At 40.2% G+C, this 24,593-nt stretch overlaps 1 protein-coding gene across 2 annotated transcripts in view; it reads right to left on the bottom strand.

The window, feature by feature from the left end:
* LOC127629657 (alpha-actinin-4) overlaps positions 1-24,593 on the bottom strand; it is a 55,090-nt gene that overhangs the window by 19,688 nt on the left and 10,809 nt on the right. For both annotated transcript variants that reach the window (XM_052106808.1, XM_052106807.1), the window contains exon 2: positions 1,554-1,668. In XM_052106808.1, the coding sequence (XP_051962768.1) occupies positions 1,554-1,668 (115 nt within the window). The remainder of the gene's footprint in view (positions 1-1,553; positions 1,669-24,593) is intronic.

The raw sequence follows: 24,593 nt of genomic DNA on the forward strand, positions 1-24,593 counted from the left end.
GATCAGTCAACATGAACACACCGGCATGCATGAGTTTTTAGCGAGCTGGTGCAAATGCATCTACATCTGTATGATCGTTCGCATAGAGACGGTTTCCAAGAACACATCATGCATAAGTCATGCAATCAGGCCATGTTCAGACTGCTGGCAAATCAGATCTTTTCAGGCAGACCGTCCACACTATTAATTGCAAGTGATCAAATCAGATTTGCGCATTCAGACAACCTATATGCATGGGTTGCTTTGGTAAAGACGAAGGCATACCCACGTGATGATGCTTCCAAAACAGATGCATCATCTCGTTTTCAAAATAAGCGCCCTGTGCAGAACTCCTCAGTCGCACAAGAAAAACTCAGCGATGGAGGAGACGGGTTAATATTATGATGTTGCGTGCAGAAGTCACCGATTTTTGACGTCATCATTGTTTGTCGCGTTAAGAGTGACGCAAAAGACCAATCGAAATCCGAATTGAGCAGCCAGAGGGTCCGGACTGAGACGCATCGGAAAAAATCAGATTACAATCGCATTTGAAACCACCTCCCGATGTGGTTTGAATCAGATTTCATGTGTTTTTTTTGCTGTCCAGACCATCAAAAACTCATCTGGATATGCAAAAAATCTGATTTTTAGTGGCAGTCTGAACAAGGCCAAAGTCTACAAAAGGAATCAAATCTACTCAAATACTCGTTTAAGTGCCCATTCACTCTTGTTTTATATTCTGCTTCACAAATGTGCTTTCTGCAGTGAAAGCCATTCACACATCTGCCCATATAAGGTATGTCTATTTGTCTGTATTCTGAACATTAACACTCTTTTATATACCAATCTTTGCAGTTCTATCATTGTCATCATAAATACCCAATAACAGTGTAATTGGTGCATATTATGGCTACCTACAGCATGTTAGCTCATTAGCATCAAGAACAAGACAAATTTTACGGAGCATCCTCATATTTAAATGTAAATGGTAAATGGTCTGCACTTATATTTACATTTACATTTATGCATTTGGCAGACGCTTTTATCCAAAGCGACTTACAGTGCACTTATTACAGGGACAATCCAGAGCAACCTGGAGTTAAGTGCCTTGCTCAAGGGCCCAACAGTGGCATCTTGATGGTGCTGGGGCTTGAACCCCCGACCTTCTGGCCAGTAACCCTGAGCCTCAACCACTGAGCCACCACTGCCCATAGCGCCGTTATTAAACTTAGAGGTTACCAAAGCGCTTTACACAGTGTCCCAATCACCCATTTGGTGGCAGAGCTGCCATGCAATGCAAGGGTTCAGTGCCTTGCCCAAGGATACTTTGGCATGTGGGCTGGGAATCGAGCCACTAACCCCTTGATTAGTGGCCAACCCGCTCTCCCACCTGAGCCCGCTGTCCAAATGTACTTCTAATCATCTCCCACTGTGGCATGGTGGGTGTCTGAATGTTCGCAAACAGTATACCGTTGCTTGGCTGTTTCAAACTTCTTTTTACCCCTGAACGAAGAAGTATATTGGGACAATGACGTGTTGCCAGATGAGAAGGTACAAGATTCAATTTCACTGACCTGAGATGACCTCTAGAAGAAGCATTAGTTTGAGTCCATCTCTGAAATCCTCCTCGATGTTTTCGATTTGCGTTCCCGCCTTCCGCAGGTGAGAGTTACACCAGGCTGTGAAAGTCTAAAACACACAGGAAATGATGTCAAAAAAGGAAGCAAGGTCATACAGCTAGAAAAACAGGAAATGGGTTGCATCCTTGTCAATGGAGGAATGTTCAAGATGTTTGCTCAGGAAACAAGCATCAAAATCAACATCTAATCCTGTTTTTTTATTACCCTCCATTTCACACACCAACTCTTTTCTGCAACAGTTCGAGAAACCCTGTAATTTTAAAGTGAGAACTCCAAATTTTGGGCTGCACAATTACTCTAATACATAATCAAGATTAAAATGACAGCTGCCACAATTAACCAATCACGAATAGTATCACTTAACAGCATGCCATTTAGATTTACTCCCATTGCGTCAAGATATCTATTTATAATGTGATCATTGTAACCAACAACAGACATATTTGTTGCATGCTTTTTTGTATAATTGTTTCAAAATGTTAATAATAGATATGTTTTTCTTGTTGCTATGGGCAATGGAAAGTTCATCATTTCAAGTTGAGGTCTCTGTGGAATAGATGGAATAATGGGTGTTTACTGATCTATGGGCATTTTCAAACTGGGATGGGTGTTTCTAACCATCCAATAAAAGTTGGAAATCTCAATGGCTTGAAAACGCCCACTGATAGGGAAAAGCCCATTTTTGTTCGACAGAAGTCTCCACAATTTAGATATACTAATCTAATGTAGAAAAACAGCAATAAATTAATTAAGGACCACAGTTCCGTTTTGTTTTTGGATGTGTAGCCTACATCAAAATTAGGGGTGTAACGGTCAAATTTCTCAGGGTTTGGCTTGTACCACAGTTTTAAAGTGACTGTGTGGCAGGGTGGAGGGCGGGGCCGGGTCGTGATCCTACACACCCGTTCCCGTATTAGGCTAATCAAGCCTCCCGAGAGGGATAAAGGTTGACAGCAGAGGATCGTGCGGGAGAGAGAGATCATTAACGGACATGTCATTCATGTGTGTGTTTGTCTTTTAAGTTTACCAATTAAACTATTATTTATATTATCAAGCCGGTTCTCGCCTCCTCCTTTCCATTGGTGCCGAAGCCCGGGAAGGAGGAGGGATGCCCGTCGTGGAGTCCTCGACACTGCCCTCCACCCAGGGGAATGCTGCTGCCATCCACCGGGGGAGGGAGTAGACCGACCGCCCAGATGCAGTGAACGGCCTCCGTCTGCGAGGCGAGTGGGGACTGGACTCCCCGACCGCCTGGAACGATGGAGCCGCTGCCGGCGGTCGGGGAGACACTTCCCTCCTCCCCTCGTGGACGGCGGTCTTCCATCGACCCCTCCGCGTTTCTGGGGGCTGGCAGGGCTCTCCTCCGCCCCTGGCAGCGGCTCCATTGCTCCAGGTGGTTGATTAGCCTAATATGGGACCGGGTGTGTAGGATCACGACCCGGCCCCGCCCTCCGCCCTGCCACAGACTGTTTTGGTATTGTTCTGTCCTTGCCATGTTAAAACATATATATTTTTTAAATACTACTGCCAAATCCAAAGAAAGAATTGTCAATTTGGTAATTGGTATCGCTCTTACGAATAATCACCATGGTTTTACAGCAGTATTCATAGTTTCACCATGGTATTTTCAGTAAAACCATAGTAACCACAAAATTAATCAGTGCAGTCATGGTAACATCAATATGACTATAGTAAAACCATGGTTACTATATGGATAGTACAGTATTACTGAAGTAAAACTATGGTAAATTGTTTAAAAACCATTGTTTCTGCCAATAAACCCATGGTTACAGCAGTCATGGTTACATGGTTTTTAAGCTAAATGAACATTTTCACTTATTGGTGCATTATTATCATGCTATATGCATCAGCAAAGTGCAATTCAAATAAACATACATTCAACATTTGGAAGCTGTACATCACTATAGAAGGAAGAACCTTGGTATTAAAATAATTCCTCTTCAATGGAGTAGGGCAACATATCTTTGGCAATGAACCCAATGAGTGAACCCAATTTGACATACTACTGTGATGTAATAAAGTTTATAGAGGTGAGCAGCTGTTAAACTCAAGTAGACACCTTAACGTGAACTGGCATCTATACACACACACACACACACACACACACACACACACACACACACACACACACACACACACACACACACACACACACACACACACACAGGCATTGAATCACAGTGGGAAAAGAGTTTCTAGGCCTGCAGCCACTAACACAAAGACTCCATAGAGTTTAGTGGATAATGACCCCGTTCTTAAGTATCTGCTTATTTAAATCCAAAAAGGGCCAGGCGGTGTGTAAAAATCAGCATTACAATTGCTCATTGCCACTGGTCATTGAAAAACCCATATCAGTCGACCACTAATCTAATGATGCAAATGGAGTTGCGGTGACATCTGGGTGTTTGATTTTGGATGACATCATTGAGTTTCAGAATAAAACAGATAAAACAGATAAAACTCTTAGTTAAAATGGACTGCCACTCCCCACACAAGAATGCATGCAAGACAGAACCACATCCTTCCCTGGCCCCGTCTACACAACGCACACTACTGCAGCATATTTGTACATAAGAGCACGCTTGATTGACAGGTGAGGGTGTGGTGCCACTGTCAGGTATGAAGTCAATGCACACAATGTGATTTCACAATTAGATGTCCAGCATTGCACGCATTACAAACACCATCCAGAGCGTTCACCCTTTCTGACCTCCATTGAAAAGCCCAATTATGATCATTATTTTATGTATTATCATCAGTACTAATAACTTTTCATTATATTCATACCAAAACAAACAAAAAAACTAAAAATGAAACAAAAGATTTTCTGAAAATGTTTTGGATGTCTAGAATGTTACTTACTAGCCCTACTCAAAAGATCCCACGTACAAGTCTATATGATATTCTTGTCCCTAGATATGTCTCGGATATATTTTTTTATTGTTTTCAAGGTGAAAAATCACAGGTTTGACCAATTAGAAAACTAACAGCTCACCCATCTTCAACAAGCCACACAATGTCAGGTATCATTAATGTCACCAACACAAATGGTGCGGAACGAGATATGCACCGAAAGTATGAGCAATAGTTTTTATGAATGCCTCAGCAAGCACAAAGACAAACTATTTAGTGGAGGAATAAATAAAATGAATGATTACCTCACACCTACTCTCAAACACATACACACACACCCTCAACACAAAACACATGTTGATGCAGAACTTGGCAAACAAACAGGCATTGGGGTTCTGCTTTTATCTAATGTTAATCCTGGACGTGCCTCAATAGAACTGCACAATGTGAACTTTTGTGGAACAGCGAAAAGTGTGACCGACTCTGGTGTGGACCTTTTGTACCTTGATTTTCCTTTCCAAAAAGTGCAATTGTGTTTAGGACACAATGCCATGCTAACACCAAAGTAATGCCCCAGTATACATTGGAGCATAATTTAAATATCATTGTATATGACTACAGCAGTTATACATCACAGTGCCATTGCAATGCCATATATGGTACCACCAATGTACATTTATTTAAGTATTTGCTTAAGATACATACACACATCTAAAGCATCTTCCTAACACACAAACTCAAGTACACACCTGTGTTTGTGTATTCCATTGTTGTGAAAACTATTGCATGAATACTCAAAAAGCAGTAATAACTTTGCAAGAGCAACATCTGCATGCATCTCCCACGCAACGTCTGATAGGACGATGGGATGGTGTAATGAATGTGGCCTGTGCACCTCAATGGAATTAAAGTTCAGCCAAGCTCCATTTACACCAAAAAAACGCATCGTTGTTGAAGCGGTTTCGTTTTTAACAGCATTTATCTTATCGCTATCGTTTATCAACATGGCTTGCATATCTAAAGATATTGAGGGGGGCGCTCATCACGGGCACAGCATGATTGTGTGGATCTAATTGGGTGTGCTCTTTAATATGTAAAAGAAACACAAACCTCTAACTACACATTATTTCAATATAAATGTATCGCTTATTAAGAAACACTTTATTGTTAACTAGTATACTGGATAATGTAGCAGCAAAATTAACAGTAATTCCAGTATAAGTCATCAGTAGAAAAGAAACCAGCATTTCATTTTTGCCTCTTTTTTTTTTCTTCAAAAAAATATTCAACTTCTATCTGGACTTTAAAGGATTCAGATCTCTTTTTTTTCAATTAAGTTGTAAGATATCAGCTCAGTTTCATTCAGAGTTATTTTTTGGGACCCATTCATATTCAATATTGTTATAAATTGTAAACAAATACTTATGACAATAATAATAATAATACATTGTTATAAATATTATTATTATTATTGACTTTTAATTTTAAATACAATAGTAATATATTTAAACCGTTCACTTTTTAAACCCTCACGCTTTTATTTTGACATTCTGAACTCTCCAGGAAGTCCTGTATGTGTCTGTTTGTAGGCAAGTTCACAGTAGTTTAATTCATTTCTCGTTCAAATCCTGGTCAAATGCACCTCCGGTGCCGTTCTATATGCATATATCTACATCTGAGATGTTGTTTGCAAGTAGCGCTCAAATATTGCGCACCGCTGTGAAGGCTAAAAATATCCGCGGATATGCTTGTAAACAAGAGCAGCGCCATTCAATATCACGCTGGAGCAGAGTACATATTTACTTTACATATTTGATTCAGAGCTATCGCACGTCTTCAAGTGGCTTTGAATAAAATGCACGAGTCATATGAACTACTTTGTGTTTTTGTGTCATTTTTGGAGCTTGAAAGTAACGAACATGACTAACACACAGTATCGGGTTTGGATCGGGCTCGTCGGACCGTTAACCGATCCGTCTAAAAGCTTCAGTATCGGAGCCGATACCGATCCAGGTATCGGATCGGTGCATCCCTAGATTTAATGTTAGTAATTTAGGCGTACCAACAATTACAAATCAAAGAATTATAATACTTTACCAGTATTGTGAGTTGAAAATGAAGATCTACTCTGACAGTTTCAGCACGAGCGCTTTTAGAATTTTCTGACATAATTATTTTTTTATTTGTATTATTTATGAAAACTGGGACACAAAATTGTCAAATGTTGTGCTGTCACAGCAATTATTACAAAAAATTTTTTTTGTTAAACATAGCCTCAAGATATAAGCTTTATCCGTGTTAACATTTTAGTATGATAAAGTGATTTCTAAAACCAAGATAACTGGGTTTCGTTAAACGCAACTTGTCTTAATCCTGCAAGATTCCTTTAATGTCTAGGCAAATTGTTCACAAAACTATTGCTGAAATAAAATGGTTTTACAAATGATTTACAAAGGAAATTGAGTGTCATTCGCTTGTGTGTCTTGAATATGTCCCAATATATTTGATTCTCAGTACGATAAGAATTCATGTCTGGTCGTTCCGTGTGTTTAAACAAACTTTCCAATTTAAGCGCTTGACCCTGAAGCAACAGTAGCAACACAAATTCAACAGAAGAGCAAGACGGGGTGAAAAGAGGAGGACAGGAAAAGAGAGAGAAAAAGATTGGGGGAGGCCATGTTTTGGACTTCAATGTTCTCTTGGAGCTGCCCTGGTGGATGCCATGATTATTTGTTGATTTATTTATAGCACTTCCTGTCTTTGTGAGACTCCCAGCAGTGTTCCTAACGGTTCGGGTTTCTCAGGCAGACTGCAGGCACGTTAACTCACAACGGCCTAGGACGGATCAATTTCAAAAACAAAATGCCAACACAACTAAACATATCGAATTGGGAAATCTGAGGGTGCTTTCACACTGGCAGTTTAGTTCAAAACAGAGCATGGTTCGCTGCCATGCGGACTGGGGAGCGCACTGTGGTACCAAACCATAGAATACTTGTAGGAGGTGGTCTGAGTTCGGATGCACTGGAACTGTATCGCGATTTGCCCGAATGTGAAAGCAACTCAGACTCGGGTGCGCACTCGTTCAGAAGTAATCTGTGCATGCATTTTTAATCTACTGAAAGTTCCAAAAAAGTAATGACACCACAATGACATACAAGTACAATCAACACTATAAATACTGTCCCGTCTATCTGTCTTATAAATACTATTATAGGTTATAAATATAGGGTATAATAGGAGATGACAGTGGCGATAACTTCACCTTGGACACCAGACCAACAGTGGTGTGAAACCAGACCAACACTGGGGGGCACCGGGAACAAATCGCACTCTGAATCGGACCACAGCAAACGTGCCCAGTGTGAAAGCCCCCTGAATCAATACCTAGCCTAAATTAAAACCTTGTGTTGTAGATCCTGGGATAGCTCAGAACTTGCTTGATTTTATTTGAAATGAAGTAATATAAATCGCTGCGTAAATGCAGCTAATAACATACCTCTGTGAGGACAGACTTTTCTCAATATGCTGCCATGATTACTGAACGCATTTCTGCTGGAACTGATTAATCGACGATTGATAAGCTCAATCCATCGAATCATTAATGACGAATAATTGATTGCTTATACATTAACACCCCTATTTGGTATGCATGTTTAGTAATAGTGGATAAACATACTGTTTTGAGTCTAGAATAACGAATTTTCGGGTTTCGGTAAGTTTTATCCACAAATGAAAGACAAGAGTTTTTGTAACTTGTCAGTCAACACCTATGAAGTCATTGTTTCAATCATCTGCACCTGCAGAAATTATGTCACAAATTCCTAACGGCTCACGCCTCGGGCAGAGAAACTTTACTGTCACACTTAGGAGTAAATTTACTCAATATAAAGAGATAGACAGACAATCATCACTAAACCTTTAGGTTCGAGCGGGGCTCGACTGCAGCTCTACTAAACTGAAGTTTCCTACTGGGACATAATATGGAAGTCCACATCTAGCAAAGGAACTTTGAATCGAATGACTATCTCTATGAACAGAAGAAACAGTGAAAGAATGCTGGAAAGGCGCCTGGCGCAGGGAGAGTCTACGCAGGAATTGAACTCATCCCAATTTTGCACGAGAGAGATTTTAAGAATCCTAAACACGCATGTCATGTCCAGAGAATGGCTGTCTAAAAAGGAGAAGAGTGTTTGCATTTGGAGACAGAGTGAGAGCACTAGAAAGAGCAATTTATTCCATTTTCTCCCAATTTGGAATGCCCAATTCCCACTACTTAGTAAGTCCTCGTGGTGGCGCGATTACACACCTTAATCTGGGTGGCGGTGGACAAGTCTCATTTGCCTCCGCATCTTATCACGTGGCTCACTGTGCATGACACCGCGGAGACTCACGGCATGTGGAGGCTCGTGCAACTCTCCGCAATCCATGCACAACTTACCACACGCCCGTTGAGAGAGAGAACCCCTAATCGTGACCACGAGGTGGTTACCCCATGTAACTCTACGCTCCCTATCAACCGGGCCAATTTGGTTGCTTAGGGAGACCTGGCTGGAGTCACTCAGCACACCCTGGATTCGAACTAACGACTCCAGGGGTGGTAGTTAGCGTCAATACTCACTGAGCTACCCAGCCCCAGAAAGAGCTAGTTCTAAAAGTGAAGACAGAAATGTAAAGATTGTGGGTTATTTGCATCAATTCTCAAGGGCAAATGCATCCACCCAGAGAACACATCAGGTTAAGAGCCAGTTTAGTGGGTCAGGTAAGAGATTCAAGGCAACACTTCTTACAAGATGTAGGTTTAGAGCTCTAGACTTTTAAAAGGCTATGTAGATTTGTGCAACCTGGAAGCAGAACGTAGGGAAACAGTTATAGTTACAAAATGGGGCCAATCAGCCAGCTACTATTGTGAAGGTGTGGCTCAAAAACAGCTAGACAAGGCAGAATGAAACAAAACTTTTTAAAGACGTCATGACATGAGGAATTACATTTTCCCTGACCTTTTGACACACAAGAGGTCATTGTACTATAAATACATAGTAAATGTTTCAGAACTCAAAACGTCCTCCTCACTGCAAAAAGAGCCTTTGTTGAAACCAAGCTGCTGAAACATTGTGATGTCACACTGTGGAAGATATTTGCATCTGACCGCCTCGACTACAAGACATGAACGCCTACTTTACCTTTAATAATTTTTGTAGCCTGCCTAGCAGCAAGATGGCAAATAGATAGAGCAGGTCAATCAAGACTGGAGAGCCAATCAGAACAGAGGGCGTTCACTGTCGAATCTTAAAGGAGAGGCAGCACCAAAACAGAGTGTTCCTGACAGAGGGTCAGAATGAGGGTAGAAAATCATCATATTTTAAAAACATATGACCATTTTTTGTGCAAAAACTTTACTAATATTATAAGTGAACCTCAAGGAACATTAAAATAATAATAAAAAGGCATGTCATGACCCATTTAAAAGTTTACACAATTAGAAACGCAACACTTATGCACTCATTCGCAAAAGGAATAGACTTGGATATTTATGCACGCCACAATATTCAACATTCACAGTCATCTTGAAATTCTTGCACTGCAGAGCCCGTTTCACCCTAGCATACTGAATTCAAACCTTTAAACGGTGCACAAACTTCCTGATTAAAAGCAATACGTGCTGAGCTTTATCATCACAGGATGTCACACAGGAAATATTTCTTCAGCACATATGCACAATAAATCTCACTAAACTTTGATATGCGACCAGAATGCATTATGCAACGGACGACCTTTGATCTACAAATTTATCAAAACAAACAATTGCACAAGTGATCAAACATTAAAAGGCAAAATCATTTCAGTGATTAATGACCGAGTCATGGAGAGAGCAGAACTCATGTTGCTCCAAACCACTAACTTTATTACATCTGCGGTAAATAAAAGGAGACGTAAAACACAGCCTCAGTCACAAACACATTTATTGTATGGAAAAAGATGTGTAAATCACAGCTTCTTGTGACTTACTGCTTGAACACTCTTGGACGAGAGTTCTGGAGTTCTATTTTTGGGTAGCCCGATTCTCAGAGAGTTTACATTTTCTTTTTGAAAGGTCTACATTTTTTCTGAACCGCCCCTCATCCTCACATTCCAATCTAAGCGACCATAAAATAGACTTGATAAACAACATAGATCCATACATCCCCGGAGATAAATTATGGTTCAGTCGTAGCTCTGGGGATCTGGAGAATCTGAAGTGACACTCAAGATGGTTTGTATATCAACCATTTCAACTGTTTGTGGGAGATAAATGTCTCCAAAATAGCTCTCCAAACCAAGAGTGTTTAAAATTCCTCCAACATCCTTCTGAACCACTTCAAAGTTCCTTGCTGTACTTTGCTGAACAGAGTTTAGTTCCTTCAAATTTGACTTTTTGGAACTATTGGGGCTTTTCCACTGCACGGTACGACTTGGCTCACTTTTTTGGGGTTTCCCACTGTGGATAGTACCTGGTACATGATACATTTTTTTGTACCACATCGGTGGAGGTTCCAAGCGAGCCGAGCCGATACTAAATCCTGCAGATCACCGATTGGTCAGGGAGAATCAACACTACCAGCGTCACTGGATTTCCGACACGCGACATCAACCCGCTAGTTTTAAAGTTAGCAACAGCGATAACAGTATAATTTGTTCACGTGACTTTTGAATTGTAAAAAGAAATGGCTGTGCACAAAACCATGCCGTGGTCAATAAACGAGGTGCAGATGGTCCACTCGTTAGCGATGAGTGAAACAAAAAAGTCTCTCAGGAAGGGTCTCAGCTTTTGGACGCACGCGGCTACCACCAGACCTACCAACAGTGTAGGGAAAAGTAAAAAAAAAAACTGCCGAACCATGTAGGAAAAGTGGAAGTGGTTCGGCCGAATGGACGCTAAACCGGCGAGAAATGTGAGGGAGAGTGCCCTGGACTCAGCCACGATGGAGGATGGTACGTTTTGTTACGTTAACTCTATACTCTGCCTGAAAGCTTCACTTTATTTAGTTGACCAGCTACTGGAAGCTTCTAAAGCAACCAGGCCAATTTAACTGTTACACTTGTGTAAAATTACCAATGCAACAATTGCTTTATGCAGCGCAATGAACTAGTAGCTAACAGCTAGCGGTCGGGTTATTGTTTTGGTCAGTTTGTGTCGTGTTTAAGACGACGTCACAGCAGTAGAGGTGGCGCAACTATGACGATCATCCTATAATCCCACCCACGTTGAGAGGCACTAAACTGCAGTGGAAATGCAAGCTCAGAAAGGTAAAGCGAGTAGAGTTGAGGCGAGTCGAACAGTTACGTGCAGTGGAAAAGCGCCATAATATTACTAATAACCTGTTCTAACTATGTTCAACTTGAGTGTCAAAATTGTTTGGTCTTCACTGAAAGTAAAACAGTGCCAAACGAGACTCAAAGCTTGATCTTGGACCAATGAGATTTCACTACGTGCAGGGCTACCAAGTGTGACATGGCAAAAATGGAAACTAGCTGACAGTAAAAACTTCCCGTCGCATGACGACACTCTTGACGGTCATAGATAGTCATGACTAAAACTCTGATTTACATAAACATGCAGTTTACTGCTTGAAGCTTTATCGGATTAGGATGCAGTGCCAACAAGTTTTCCCAGTCAGTGTTTTACATGCATTTAAAAAGTTTGATTTAGGTCAGAAAAACATTAATTTGTCTTTTTAAAAATGTGCAAGCAACATGGACATTTTGGGCGTTTTCCCACCTGGCTCGTTTGGAGCATTTGTTTAGAAACCTGGTGCATTTTCTCCCTTAGTTCGGTTAGTTTAGGCATTTATAATAGGGTTGGGCGATGTCCCCTAAATTGGCAGTTGACGATGTTGACAGTAAAACATCGCGATGGACGATGATATCGTCGGTGGGGTGGGGCGGGCGTGGCGGGATTATATAATTTCATATAATTTTCAAAAATGTATTAATTCGTTATTTTACTAACCCAACTAATGACTCGTCGGCGCTTTATCAGTAGGTTGCACGACACGTGAAGCATTTTTTTTTTAGCTTTCACTTAAGAAGAGTTGTGCACTTTTTATTTTAATCTCTTTACATAAATACTATTTTCCACTTAAAAACTATAATTTCGTTATTTTACTCACTGATGAGCAAAAGGTCGAGGCAGAAATGACCATGTACCTGCAGGAAATGGCCATTGATGGGGAAGAGTACCCGCTGACTTGGTGGAAAATGAACGACAAACGGTCTGAGTGTTGTTCCCGTTTCATTTGTTGTTCTTCTATGTTTTAATAAATGTGTGTTATTCATATTCACCTTGTTTCTTTCATTTGATTTGACATTATGGATTTATGGCCAAGGAAATTTTTCTTTAAAAGTATTAACCAGACAAAAGTTATTTGACGTTCGCTGGTCTGGGTTTATCTTAAACTGCCGCTTCAGTGTATACAAGAGCTATGTGACAATGAGCAAGATTTTCTGAGACACTACAACTACTAATAATTCATTAATAAAGGCTATTTTCTTGTAGCCTACAACATAAAATATTTTAATCTAAATGTACAGTGTAAGACATGTAAGAAAAGACAAGAAGCTAACAATGTCAAGATCAATATTTGTGTAGCCTGCCTGACACGGTATTTTCACAGACTAACACGTCACGTCTCTGGCATATACTACAGTATTTAAAATAGCATATATGCATTAGTTATATTCTCAATTTCATTTACAGAGCAATCCCTGCAAAGTTTTTAGGTTAACTATAGAAGAGACTAGGATTAGTGTGTCACACTGGCAAGACTCGCAAAAGGGGGCGTGGCATCACGATGGTGGCTCTACATCGTGATGTTGGTCAGCCATCACAATGGACGATGATATCGTCCATCGGCACAACCCTAATTTATAAACAAGTCAATCGTACCAAAACAATCATTCCGAGACTATCTAGATGATATCTATCTAGGTGGTCTCGGACCGATTGCAAACGAACCCTGGAAAGGGTGCAATTGACAAAACCAACCAAACAATATCCCTATAAAACTATGAACATACCTGACGGATCTTTGGAGAAGAAATTTGTAGGTCAGCACTTCACTGCATCATCAAAAGGCATATATAGCCTTTTGGCGACTACTGTATATTAGATATACACGTAGTTGCATATTAAAATAGGAGATATTTTATAATTCCTGAGGTAATTTTAGTACGATTGCTCCTCTCGGATAGTTTTGCATAAGCGTGACATAAACAGCACTCTAAAAAGTGTTCAGTTGACACAATTTTTGCTGGTATACCATTTTTAACTGGTATTTCAATGGATACGCTAAATCCCGGAACAGCACACAAACATTCTGACCAATAAGGAGATAGTAACACGTCCACAGCTGACGTTCTTCCTTCAAATATTCGGTTACGCATTGCGCCATCAAACTTGGACAGACAGATTAAAACTGTAGCTCGATTATGCAAAAACCGCCGTAGATCGATTTTATAATGGTGCAATATAAACAATGGCGTATGTACGTCATTGTACAGACGTATGTACTGAAATGGCACAAAGCTCATATGCTACTTGAGTTTCGCTGCTAGCTGGTGATGGGTCTTTCCCATTTTACAGATTACATGCAGCCTAATTTCCCCAACATTGTCTTTTTTCAGGGCAGTATTTGTTCTGCATGTTAAAGTTTTGATGGTGGAATTGCACCTCACAAGCGCTGACTCATGTTTGCGAGCCAGACTCTCCCTCAAGGCTGCTGTCAATGGCCTTGCCTTTCACTGAAGAAAGTAAGTCAGCTCGGATTAAACCGAGGCCTCACCGGGACACTGGAAATCCAATCTGCCAACACGGTTGTCTGACACGGAGCCAAAGTCACGGCTCTGGAGAATAAACAGAAGCACTTGAAGCAAGCCGTTCAATATTAGATAAAGTATGTTATTCTTTCACCAAGTATGCACCTATTTCTGCAACCAATTTATATCAACATTCATTTTAAGACTGGTTTGAAATACCCCAGATACATCACTGTGGGTTTCAGAGTTCTCAGAAACATTGACTACATTAATGATGTGGTTTCTCGTATAGCACACTCGGATCAGAGAATTAACCAGAGAAGGCAGGCAAATGCTGAGAAAAGCACATCAGAACTGACGAAACCACAGTGACCTTTCAGTTCGACAACAATAGCACTCAACATAGTTCAGTGAATACTGAATCTAAACTCCAGTTCTGGAACTACAAGATATTCCGACCTGACCTGCATACTTTGACACTGGCTCAAAGGGCAACCTCAATTAATTTTTGGGTGAACGGTCCTCATGTCATCCCAGATGTGTGTGACTGATGTGAAGATTTTCAAAAGAATATCTCAGCTCTGTAGGTCCATTCAATGCAAGTGAATGGTGGCCTGAAATGTGAAGGTCCAAAAAGCACATAAAGGCAGCATAAAAATAATACATACAACTCCAGTGGTTTAATCCATGTCTTCAGAAGTGATATGATAGGTGTGGGTGTGAAAGAAGAAAAAAAAAATGTTTTTTTGGACTAAATCTCCACTTTGCATGGTTCTTCTACTGTCTTTTTGGCAACATGCATTCTCCGTGCATTGATCTCTTGGGATTTCTTAAATCCCTCCATTTTTCCCTTCTCCTCCCTGACCAGTAAGTGGCGATATGCACAAAGACTGTGAATCGCCCCAAAAAAGAGAGAAAAACTATGTCCTCTTGTGAATGCGCTAGGAGGGCTGGTGCAATTGTAGATTTAGAGTTAAAAAAAAGGACTTAAATATTAAACTATTTTTCACCCACATCTATCATATCACTTCTGAAGACATGGATTAAACCACTGGAGTCATATGGATTACTTTTGAGGCCTTTATGTGGTTTTTGGAGCTTTAAAGTTCTAGACCCCGTTGACTTGCAGGGCCTTTATGGAAATTTTGGGGTAAACTATCCCTTTAACTATAAAAGTATTGTACTACAAAAAATGCCACAAAAGGGATTTCTGAAAACACATGAACCATGACAAGTTTCTTTTTTTTTACCAGTTCATTGAAACAGTCCAAATGAACCGATTTGCCTAAATGTATTGGACTTCCCAATGCTAGTGCACATCATTGGGGAACACGGGACATTTGTAGCTCTGTGGATCTACATACCACACATTCTCCAGTGGAAAATGGGCAACAATAGCCCTCTGAACTCCCACTCGACAAAGAGAAAAAGAGAAAGAGAGCGCGAGATTGCCCAACTTCTCTCAGCCCACATGAGGATGGAATGTGTCTCTTTAGCACTTACATAAACTCTCTCTCTCTCTCTCTCTCTCTCTCTCGGCTAATATTTACAGTGGAATGCACTAACCAAGTGTTTGTTCGTCCGCCGTTAGGGCTTCTGCGTTCAATCTACTGAGAGCTGAGAAACATCAATGACGAGTCTGTGACAAGTAGTCATGTGTATATGTCCACAACATTTAATCTCTCAGTCATGTTTAACTTGAGTCAATCAAGTTAAACAAGATTTCTACATTTTTGGAAGTAAATCTGAGTGATGGTTGCCAGTGCAATCATGATGCTAGGCTGTTGTAGATGGTGTCAGGTCATTGCTATGCAGTTGCTGAGGTGTTTGGAGCAGTTTTAATCTGTTGCTATGCAGTTCCTCACTGTCCACAGTAAAAAATAATCACTAATCTCTACAGTATTTTTGTCCCTAGATATGCTTCATGTCTCTTTTGAAGCATTTTTACTACAAGTCTTTCTCTATGTTCGGAATGGAATACTAGCGCACTGCTTACTGAGCAGCGGTATATAATGTGTACTGCAGTGCATATTTTCTTAATAGTATGTGAAACAGAACACATTTTGTCACGATTTGTTTTTAATTATGCTAGGAAACATTTCAAACAGTTGTCAAACACTAGGCATTATCTTTGGCAAACTTAGTAGGTCCTTCTGGGAAATCTATACAAGCATCCAGACTGCATACTGTAGAAATGGTAAGTAGTATAGGTTTGGGATGTACTATATAATCGGCAGCGGACATATTATTAGCCTATAACTGGGAAAATTAAAATATTCTCAATAGTGGAATCAGCTATATTTTTGCAGATCCTTTGTTATGGTTTATTTTCTGATTGCGGCTTCAGCATGCGTTGACATCGCATAAATATGAGGTATGTCCGCTCGTACTGGAGCGGTAAGGAAAAACGAATATCGGCCTTAATATCGGCCTTAACAATGTGCAATTTACACATTCTGTTTATGTTTAATGTGTAAAAATGAAAACTGGAACTGCCAGCTAATTAATTCAAAACTACTCATTTATTTATTTTTTATCTCCTTTTCTCCCAAATTGGAATGCCCAATTGCCAATTCTTAGGTCCTCGTGGTGGCACGGTTCCCTCAATCTGGATGGGAGGACAAGTATCGGTTGCATCCGCTTCTGAAACCGTCAATCCGCGCATCTTATCACGTGGCTCATTGTGCATGACACAGCGGAGACTCACAGCATGTGGAGGCTCATGCTACTCTCCACAATCCACGCAATACCACACGCCCCATTGAGAGCGAGAACCACTAATGACGACCCACAAGGAGGTTACCCCATGTGACTGGGCCAATTTGGTTGCTTATGAAACCTGGTTGGAGTCACTCAACACCCTGGATTCAATCTCATGACTCCAGGGGTGGTAGTCCCCCCCCCCCTCCCCAAACTACTCTCTTAAAATAATATAGATGTTGTTAAAAAACAAAAAGGTAAATAATCGGCTATCGTATTGGGCTTTGAATTACCGGTTATCACTATCGGCCCAGAAATTCCATATTGGTGCATCCCTAGTATACTGTAGGTAGTATGCCATTCCAAACAGCCTATGGAATTTTTGTGACCGTTTTAGCATCCATTAGGGCAGATGTTTTATCACCTAGAAAAGATTAGCTCAAGTTGCCCAGTTTGAGGCATCATTCCTGTCTAGCACAAACGGTGCAGGATGAGTTAAATTTGAATACGTCAAATCCCAAACCCTACATATGAGCACAAGTTAAATTGATGCTTACCTTTGCAAAAACCACTAATTAAGGTGTTTTAGCTATGCATGACACTAAATGTGATGTCTCATCATAAAAATGAGCTCAAGGGGTGAAAGTGAGTGAGACGAGAGAGAGAATGAAGACAAACAGGTCAGTCAAGTCAGCCCTGTCTTCTGGTTTTGTCACTCTTAACTGCCTCTTCCTGTGTCTCCTATAATGTTCTCTTGCCCTTATAAGGCAAGGCACGCACACTTTATCATGACACAACAGCCCACATGGCCTCCGCCCCCATCCCCCCCAACAATGCATTCACAAAAGCATACATTATGCACCTGATCAAAGACGTCACACCCTTTCCCGTCTCACAGTCCTGATTCCACCCGAAACGGTCATATGTCTTATAAAAGGAAATCTTTTTTTTTTTAAAGCCCATATTTCAAAAGTATGCATTCCCTAATGTTTGTTTGTCCTTCGGTTGAAGGAATGTGAAATATGAGCCCACCCCACACAGCAGGGAAGCTTCCAATGAGGCAGCAAAAAATTAGAAAGCAAGCACAAGCAGAGTGCATGGGGGGGGACAAAAACTGCTGTTCACAAACTTCATGAACTTCCTCTTCCTGTTAGAGCACATTAGTAAAAGATAGTCTGTATGGGACAATACGACAAGAGTGTGTGATATGCGAGTGCTGCGGTACAGCGTCGGTTGGAATATGAAGTCATTTTAGTAAAACTGTTTGTTCCATTGTGTAACTACTATCTGAAGTCACACACACACATACACTTCCCCCACACCCCCACATCCTTTCAGACATTCCAGAGCTAACGGAGTCACTGTCCCACTCCTAAATCCATCACACACACATCATCTTTGACCAACAATGTCCAAGTCAAGTACAAGTCAAGTTAGCTAGAGTATTTGACATGAAATACTTTACTGAAACTTTAAACAGCACTCTGCCAACTCTTCTAATAACTATGAATGCAGCTTTTATGACCTCATATTAAAGGTGAAGTGTGTAACTTTTTCGATGTTAAAATACTTCATCATATCCCAGCTTATTATGCAGACAACAATAAGCAAGCCATTTGTAGGTTGATTTCCTCAAACTGTCTCAATGGCACTATTAAAATGTCTGGTTTGAGTGGACTGGCACAGCAACATTGGCTCGACCAGTGGCCTGATTTGGGGGCGGGACTATCTGTTTGTTTGATCAATTGAAGATGGGGATGTGTTTGAAAATAATGTTTATTTTTGCCATTCCATTTGGTGACGCAAGAGGCGAAGAAATTACACACCGAAACGCTGATTCTACTGCAACTGCAAAAAGGCGTTTTAAAAAGAGTGAAAATGAAATAAAATGGTGAAAAATGGTTAAAATATACATTTTCCCTTATACAATAACATCAATCTGAAAATCTAAAGAATTTGATCAAATCTTAATTTTGATTAAAAAGAAAAATGTTTATCAAGAAAAAGATCATAAGATCACACGCACAATGACACTGTTATCTTTCACAATAGGTGTGGCAAGAGGTTTTTGTGCTATAAATTACCCAACTGTGTGAGGTAATGCCATCTCTCTCTCTCACTCATTCTCACTCTCTCTCTCTCTCTCTCTAAATGAAGAGATAAGTTTGTGGCATAAGTAACCGGAGTGAGTCCATCTTTCCAGTCAATGAAGTTTGCCCACATCTGTTTGTACACACTTCAGTCAGTTGTGCAAGTACCGGTATGTGTGTGTGTGAGATTGCTAGGGAGGGTAGTCACATGGGGTAACCTCCTCGTGGTCAACAGTGGACAACCCCCAAAAAGCGAGCAGAGTCAAGTTGTACCGTGCAGTGGAAAAATCCCATAAGTGAACACAAAATAGATCTGAACTTACTTCAAGTCAGCATGAAATCAAAATGTATTTCATATTTATTTTCATCCATGCATTCATTCGTTTTTAGTCAGTTTTAACCCCACTCCTTCAAGAGCCTGTTATGTACACAACCTATTCACCTAGCACAGAGCTGGTGAATAGGTATATTTTTGGTTGTTTCCCTCCCTAAACCTTTTTCAATTCCCCAAACTTCCTTAGTTACGGGCCAGCTGGGTTGAATGTTTACATTTTGAAGGAGGAATAACAGCTAATTTGCAGTTGCATTCAGGCATTTTGCAGCTAAAAACTTTCATCGGATGCACTGTTTTTTAATGCAGGCATTTTTCGGAGGCATCTTGGGATGTACAGCATGAGTAAGTGTTCTTTACTCTTTATATTAAATGTATTGTGATTACAAACGGTGATATATTGTGATATTTTACTTTCTCATTTAGCTGCATTGTACTTGCACAACTGCTCCAAACCCCCGATTACAAATGCTTGTCAACAATCAGAAGAAACCAGCGTCTTTCAACCGCTGAGACAAAGTGGAGAATTACAGACCTTCACTTGGAGATACAAATCACAAAAACTGGCTGCAGTCCAGTGTGGTGACATAACATCATTACTACAGGCACAAGTGAAACAACGGAACCAAAGCCAACACACACACACACACACACACACACACACACACACACACACACACACACACCTTCATGTTCAACTACATGATTCCACAATCTAATGCTTTTCAGAAAACAAGATCACACACATCGACTCTTCATAACAGAATCTGTAGTGCATTATAACAGCAAGAGATAAAATAACTAAAAAGTTGAATGTGCTATCTACAGGTGGAGAAACGCTGCGGATTCTCAAACTGAGAGTTCTTTGTCTAGTATCTTGGGGAGGAGTAGGGCCAAAGAGTCAACCGTATCCATTCACTGAAAACTGGTAACCACTCACGTCAGGTTTTATCAAAAAAATAACATACCGTTCCAGAGACAAGGAACCTTTGGTGCATGTGTCCATAGAGAAATGACATCCTGTGCAGACTAGGTCAGAATCTATCCAATTAGTCAAAATATTTCATAATGGAACAATCAAGGGACAGAACTTTCCATTTCTGCTCAAATCTGGGCCGGTTCAGTGTAGATTCTGTTTGTGCCTGGTCACCAGTGTCCAGTCGCTGAAAGCTGGTTTAGAGTCAGGTTCTCCTAGAAATTCACCTGCAGTTCAAGCGCGACATTGGTGTTTCTTCATGGAAATGAAATGGGGCTGTCAACAGGGCTACATTTGAATTGTTCAGTTAAATATTAACGAAATTCAAATTAATTTTGAATTGTAAAGACGTACCTTCAGTTAGAGGGAAATTACATATAGTAATCAAGGAAGTCAAACTCAAGAGGTCGCAACGAATAAATATAACCAAAATAGCATCGTTAGATTGTTTAATTTAAACGTTACAAGTGCATTCCCTTTGAAACTAATGGCTAATGAACACTTTGCTTTTCTGTTGAATGCTCAACCTTTCAAAGTATACTCTTGTGAGTTCAACGCATGTGCTATGACATATATATATATATATATATATATATAAAAATAATCTTTAAGCAGTCAACAGCAGGCGTATGCGCTGACGTTGAGCAAAGTCCCGTCACAGTCTACGCATGCGGTGCTCATAGTGAAAATTGCATCAGGGCATCCAAGAGCTTATCAAAACAGAATTTAAGACTTTTAAGATTTCATTTCAGGCCTCCTCCTTTAAACAATGCAAGTGAATGTACTCCATTTTTTGACGGTCCAATATGCATATTTAGGGTGCATCAAAATAATCCACACGACTCCAGTCGACATATTAAGTTCCTCTGAACGCAAACATTGATTATCTTGAGAAACAAAACAATATTTATATTTACAAAGATTTACAAATCTTCGCTTCCGTACATCTCTGTGATGCACGCTCATGAGAAGGATGACGGAAGCTCGTTGGAAAGGTCATGCATCACGTGGAGGAGTCAGGAAGCAAGATGGTGTTTCATCTACAAGATCTACACAAATTCTCATTTACATTTATGCATTTGGCAGACGCTTTTATCCAAAGCTTATTACAGGGACAATCCCCCCAGAGCAGCCTGGAGTTAAGTGCCTTGCTCAAGGGCCCAACAGTGGCATCTTGGTGGTGCTGGGGCTTGAACCCCTGACCTTCTGGTCAGTAACCCTGAGCCTCAACCACTGAGCCACCACTGCCCCAGTATCTGGAAATCATTCTCATTGATTTCCAGATAAATACTCAACTCCGTTTACTGAAATTATGTATGGTTTTGCACCTTCAGTGTTCTTCAGAAACATCTGAATGAAAACAAGCATGAGGACGTTTTCACTTTTGTATATATATTTTGTAATGTAATTCCAAAGCCATGCCCACAGAAACTCCTCAGAGATCCCACAATGATTAGGAGTCATTGATTCCACATTAACACTAGCCGTTTCCCACAAAGCAGTTGGTGTACATGGTCTCATGTACACTTGAATACTCAAGTTCACACCATTAGAGGAAGCAAAACAGAAACCACAGCAAGCACAACTTCCTCCCGCTAACAAAAGCATGACAGAGAAACAAGCATGAACCCTGAACTTCTCCAGTGGGGTTCATTGCTAGGGGTGCACCGATCGGACAATCTTCATCTTAAGTCTGTGATCGGCCAATCGTGGCTAGAATCAGGGCCGATCTGTTTTTGTAGCAGGCAGGGAATCACACATACAATGAGCACTTTCTCAGCCCTTGATGCATGACAGTTAGCCCTCGTCCACCGTCCTGGTCCGGTGAGAATTCTCAAACTGTTCCACGCATTTCCACCTCAAAAAACGCCATTCCGGGGCCGAAAACCTGGTTCCGCACCGACCGCAAAAGCTTGCTGGTCTCTACACAGGAACCAATTATGTCAGGGGACGGAGGGCGGGATAATGTTTTGTCACCATGGTAAAGTTTTCCCAAACAACAACAGTAGCTACCGTCTTCAGCATGGAGTACTTCTTCGCTCTATAACAACAATAAAACCCCACAAAATTATCAGACATCAAAAGCATTCAGGTGACACGACGAAATGAGTGCTCTACTTGCGATTTGGTATTAACAAAGATCAGAGATAAACTAGACAGATCGCAAAAGGAATATATTACTCTACGAGAATGAAGATACAGCACGAAATGATGCACGTTGCCTTCAGTCAGACAATTGACCAAATCATAAACAAATGGAAAATCACTTATGGGAATACAGGTACCATAATAAGGACATAAGCAAAAGCGACAGTGGACAGAGCAACAATGTTTTGGACTCGGACACCAACCAGCCTGCAAACTAACCAGAGCATTGAATTCAGCCATTAATGGTTGTGATAAACAGTGAATCGTCAGTGTCCTCTGCAGCCAACTCAGAAAGTTGTTATATTTGCCAACTTTTTTAGCTTTTCTTACACTGTTGTCATCTTAGTTTGTGCATTCATTGTTTTGAATGGATAATTTGTAATGGACATATTTTTCTTATTTTTTAACATATCTCTGCTGTGTGTGATGCTCTCATAATTTTTACTGCTTACCAGTATGTCACAATGACCTTTTGTTATTGACAACAGAACTATTCAGAACTGTTTCAAAACAAATAAATGTTAGTATTTCACAATTAATGTAATTTTGGTAACTTTATAAAAAGGTGCCATTCATTAACATTAGTTAATGCATTAGTGAATGCATTGTGGGCGGCTGTGGCTCAGGTGGAAGAGCGGGTTGTCCACTAATCGCACGGTTAGTGGTTCGATTCCAGACATAACTCAACATGCCGAAGTGTCCTTGGGCGAGACGCTGAACCCCAAGATGTTCCCAATGGCATGATAGTGCCTTGCATGGCAGCTCTGCTGTCATTGGTGTGTGTGTGTGTGAATAAGACACAGTGTAAAGCAATTTGTAGAACCGCTAATGTTAAAAAGGCGCTATATAAGTGCAGACCATTTACCATTAGGTATCATGAACATGCAATATATTTGTTACAGCATTTATTAATTGTATTGTTAGTTAGTAAAATTACAATGGTTCCTGGTTAGTTCATTGTGCATTAAATAATGTTAACTAATGCAACTTTTGATTTAAAAAAATGTATATGTTGAAACTAACATCAAGTTCATTAGTTCATGTTAACTACAGTAATGTTGTTAAATAATGTTAACAAATGGAACCGTAATTTTACTGTGTGGGGCATAAACACATAACGGCACAATATAACTTGCACAAGCGTGGCAAAGGGTACTTTTAAAAAAATCAGCATCAGCCTCAAATTTCCTGAATGGTGCACCACTATTCAACGCTTCAATGTATCGTGTCAATTAAGTTCAATACTGTGAGCACTGGTCAGTTTGGGTCTCTTGAGCAATAGTTCTTCCCTCAAATGCAAGTTCCTCTCAACTCTTAAAAACAGAACCGTTGTCATTAAAATATAATGGGACAACAATGCACATCAATGCACATCTAGAATCAAGGAACAAGGGAACGTTTTTAGGGCTAGAAATTACCTTCATGCATCAATATTGGTCTGAGTATCACCAACTTTCTCTAAATCAAAATATCACAAATGAATCGCAATTGTTAATGCTCAAAACCAATTATGAAATAATATTACGGTTTAACTTAATGGAGAGTGACAAATATTGAGAAACAGTACTCTAAAGAAAGAGTGTCTATTTGTCTATTTCACCATTATTCTTAATAAAAACTAATATATTACGAAAAAAATTACACAGAACCCAATCAAAACCAAATTCAGATTTCCTAATTATTTAGTAGAGAACCAGAACTGAATTGTCAGGACAAATATTTACATTACGACATTTACACACAACAATTTGTTTGTGCAGACCGCTGTGGTGTTATTTTAATTAGCTGCTTGTTGGTCTATTATTGTGGTTTCATCGATTTCCAATTTAACCATCAATACAAGACAAACTAATTTTAGTTTGACCAAAATAACCTAAAAAATGATTGTCAAAAGTCGGATAGCATCTTTATGACAGTACCAAGACACAATCACAATACATTATGATGACCTCAGGGTAACAGCCCACCCATTTAACAGCATCCCTTACATGGTTTATTGGTGCCATATTCATTTAAGTGTTTGCGGGCACGTCTTTGCTGCTTTTATGGAGGGTAACTTT

Source organism: Xyrauchen texanus, chromosome 36 (genome assembly GCF_025860055.1).
Source record: "Xyrauchen texanus isolate HMW12.3.18 chromosome 36, RBS_HiC_50CHRs, whole genome shotgun sequence".
NCBI classification, from domain to species: domain Eukaryota; kingdom Metazoa; phylum Chordata; class Actinopteri; order Cypriniformes; family Catostomidae; genus Xyrauchen; species Xyrauchen texanus.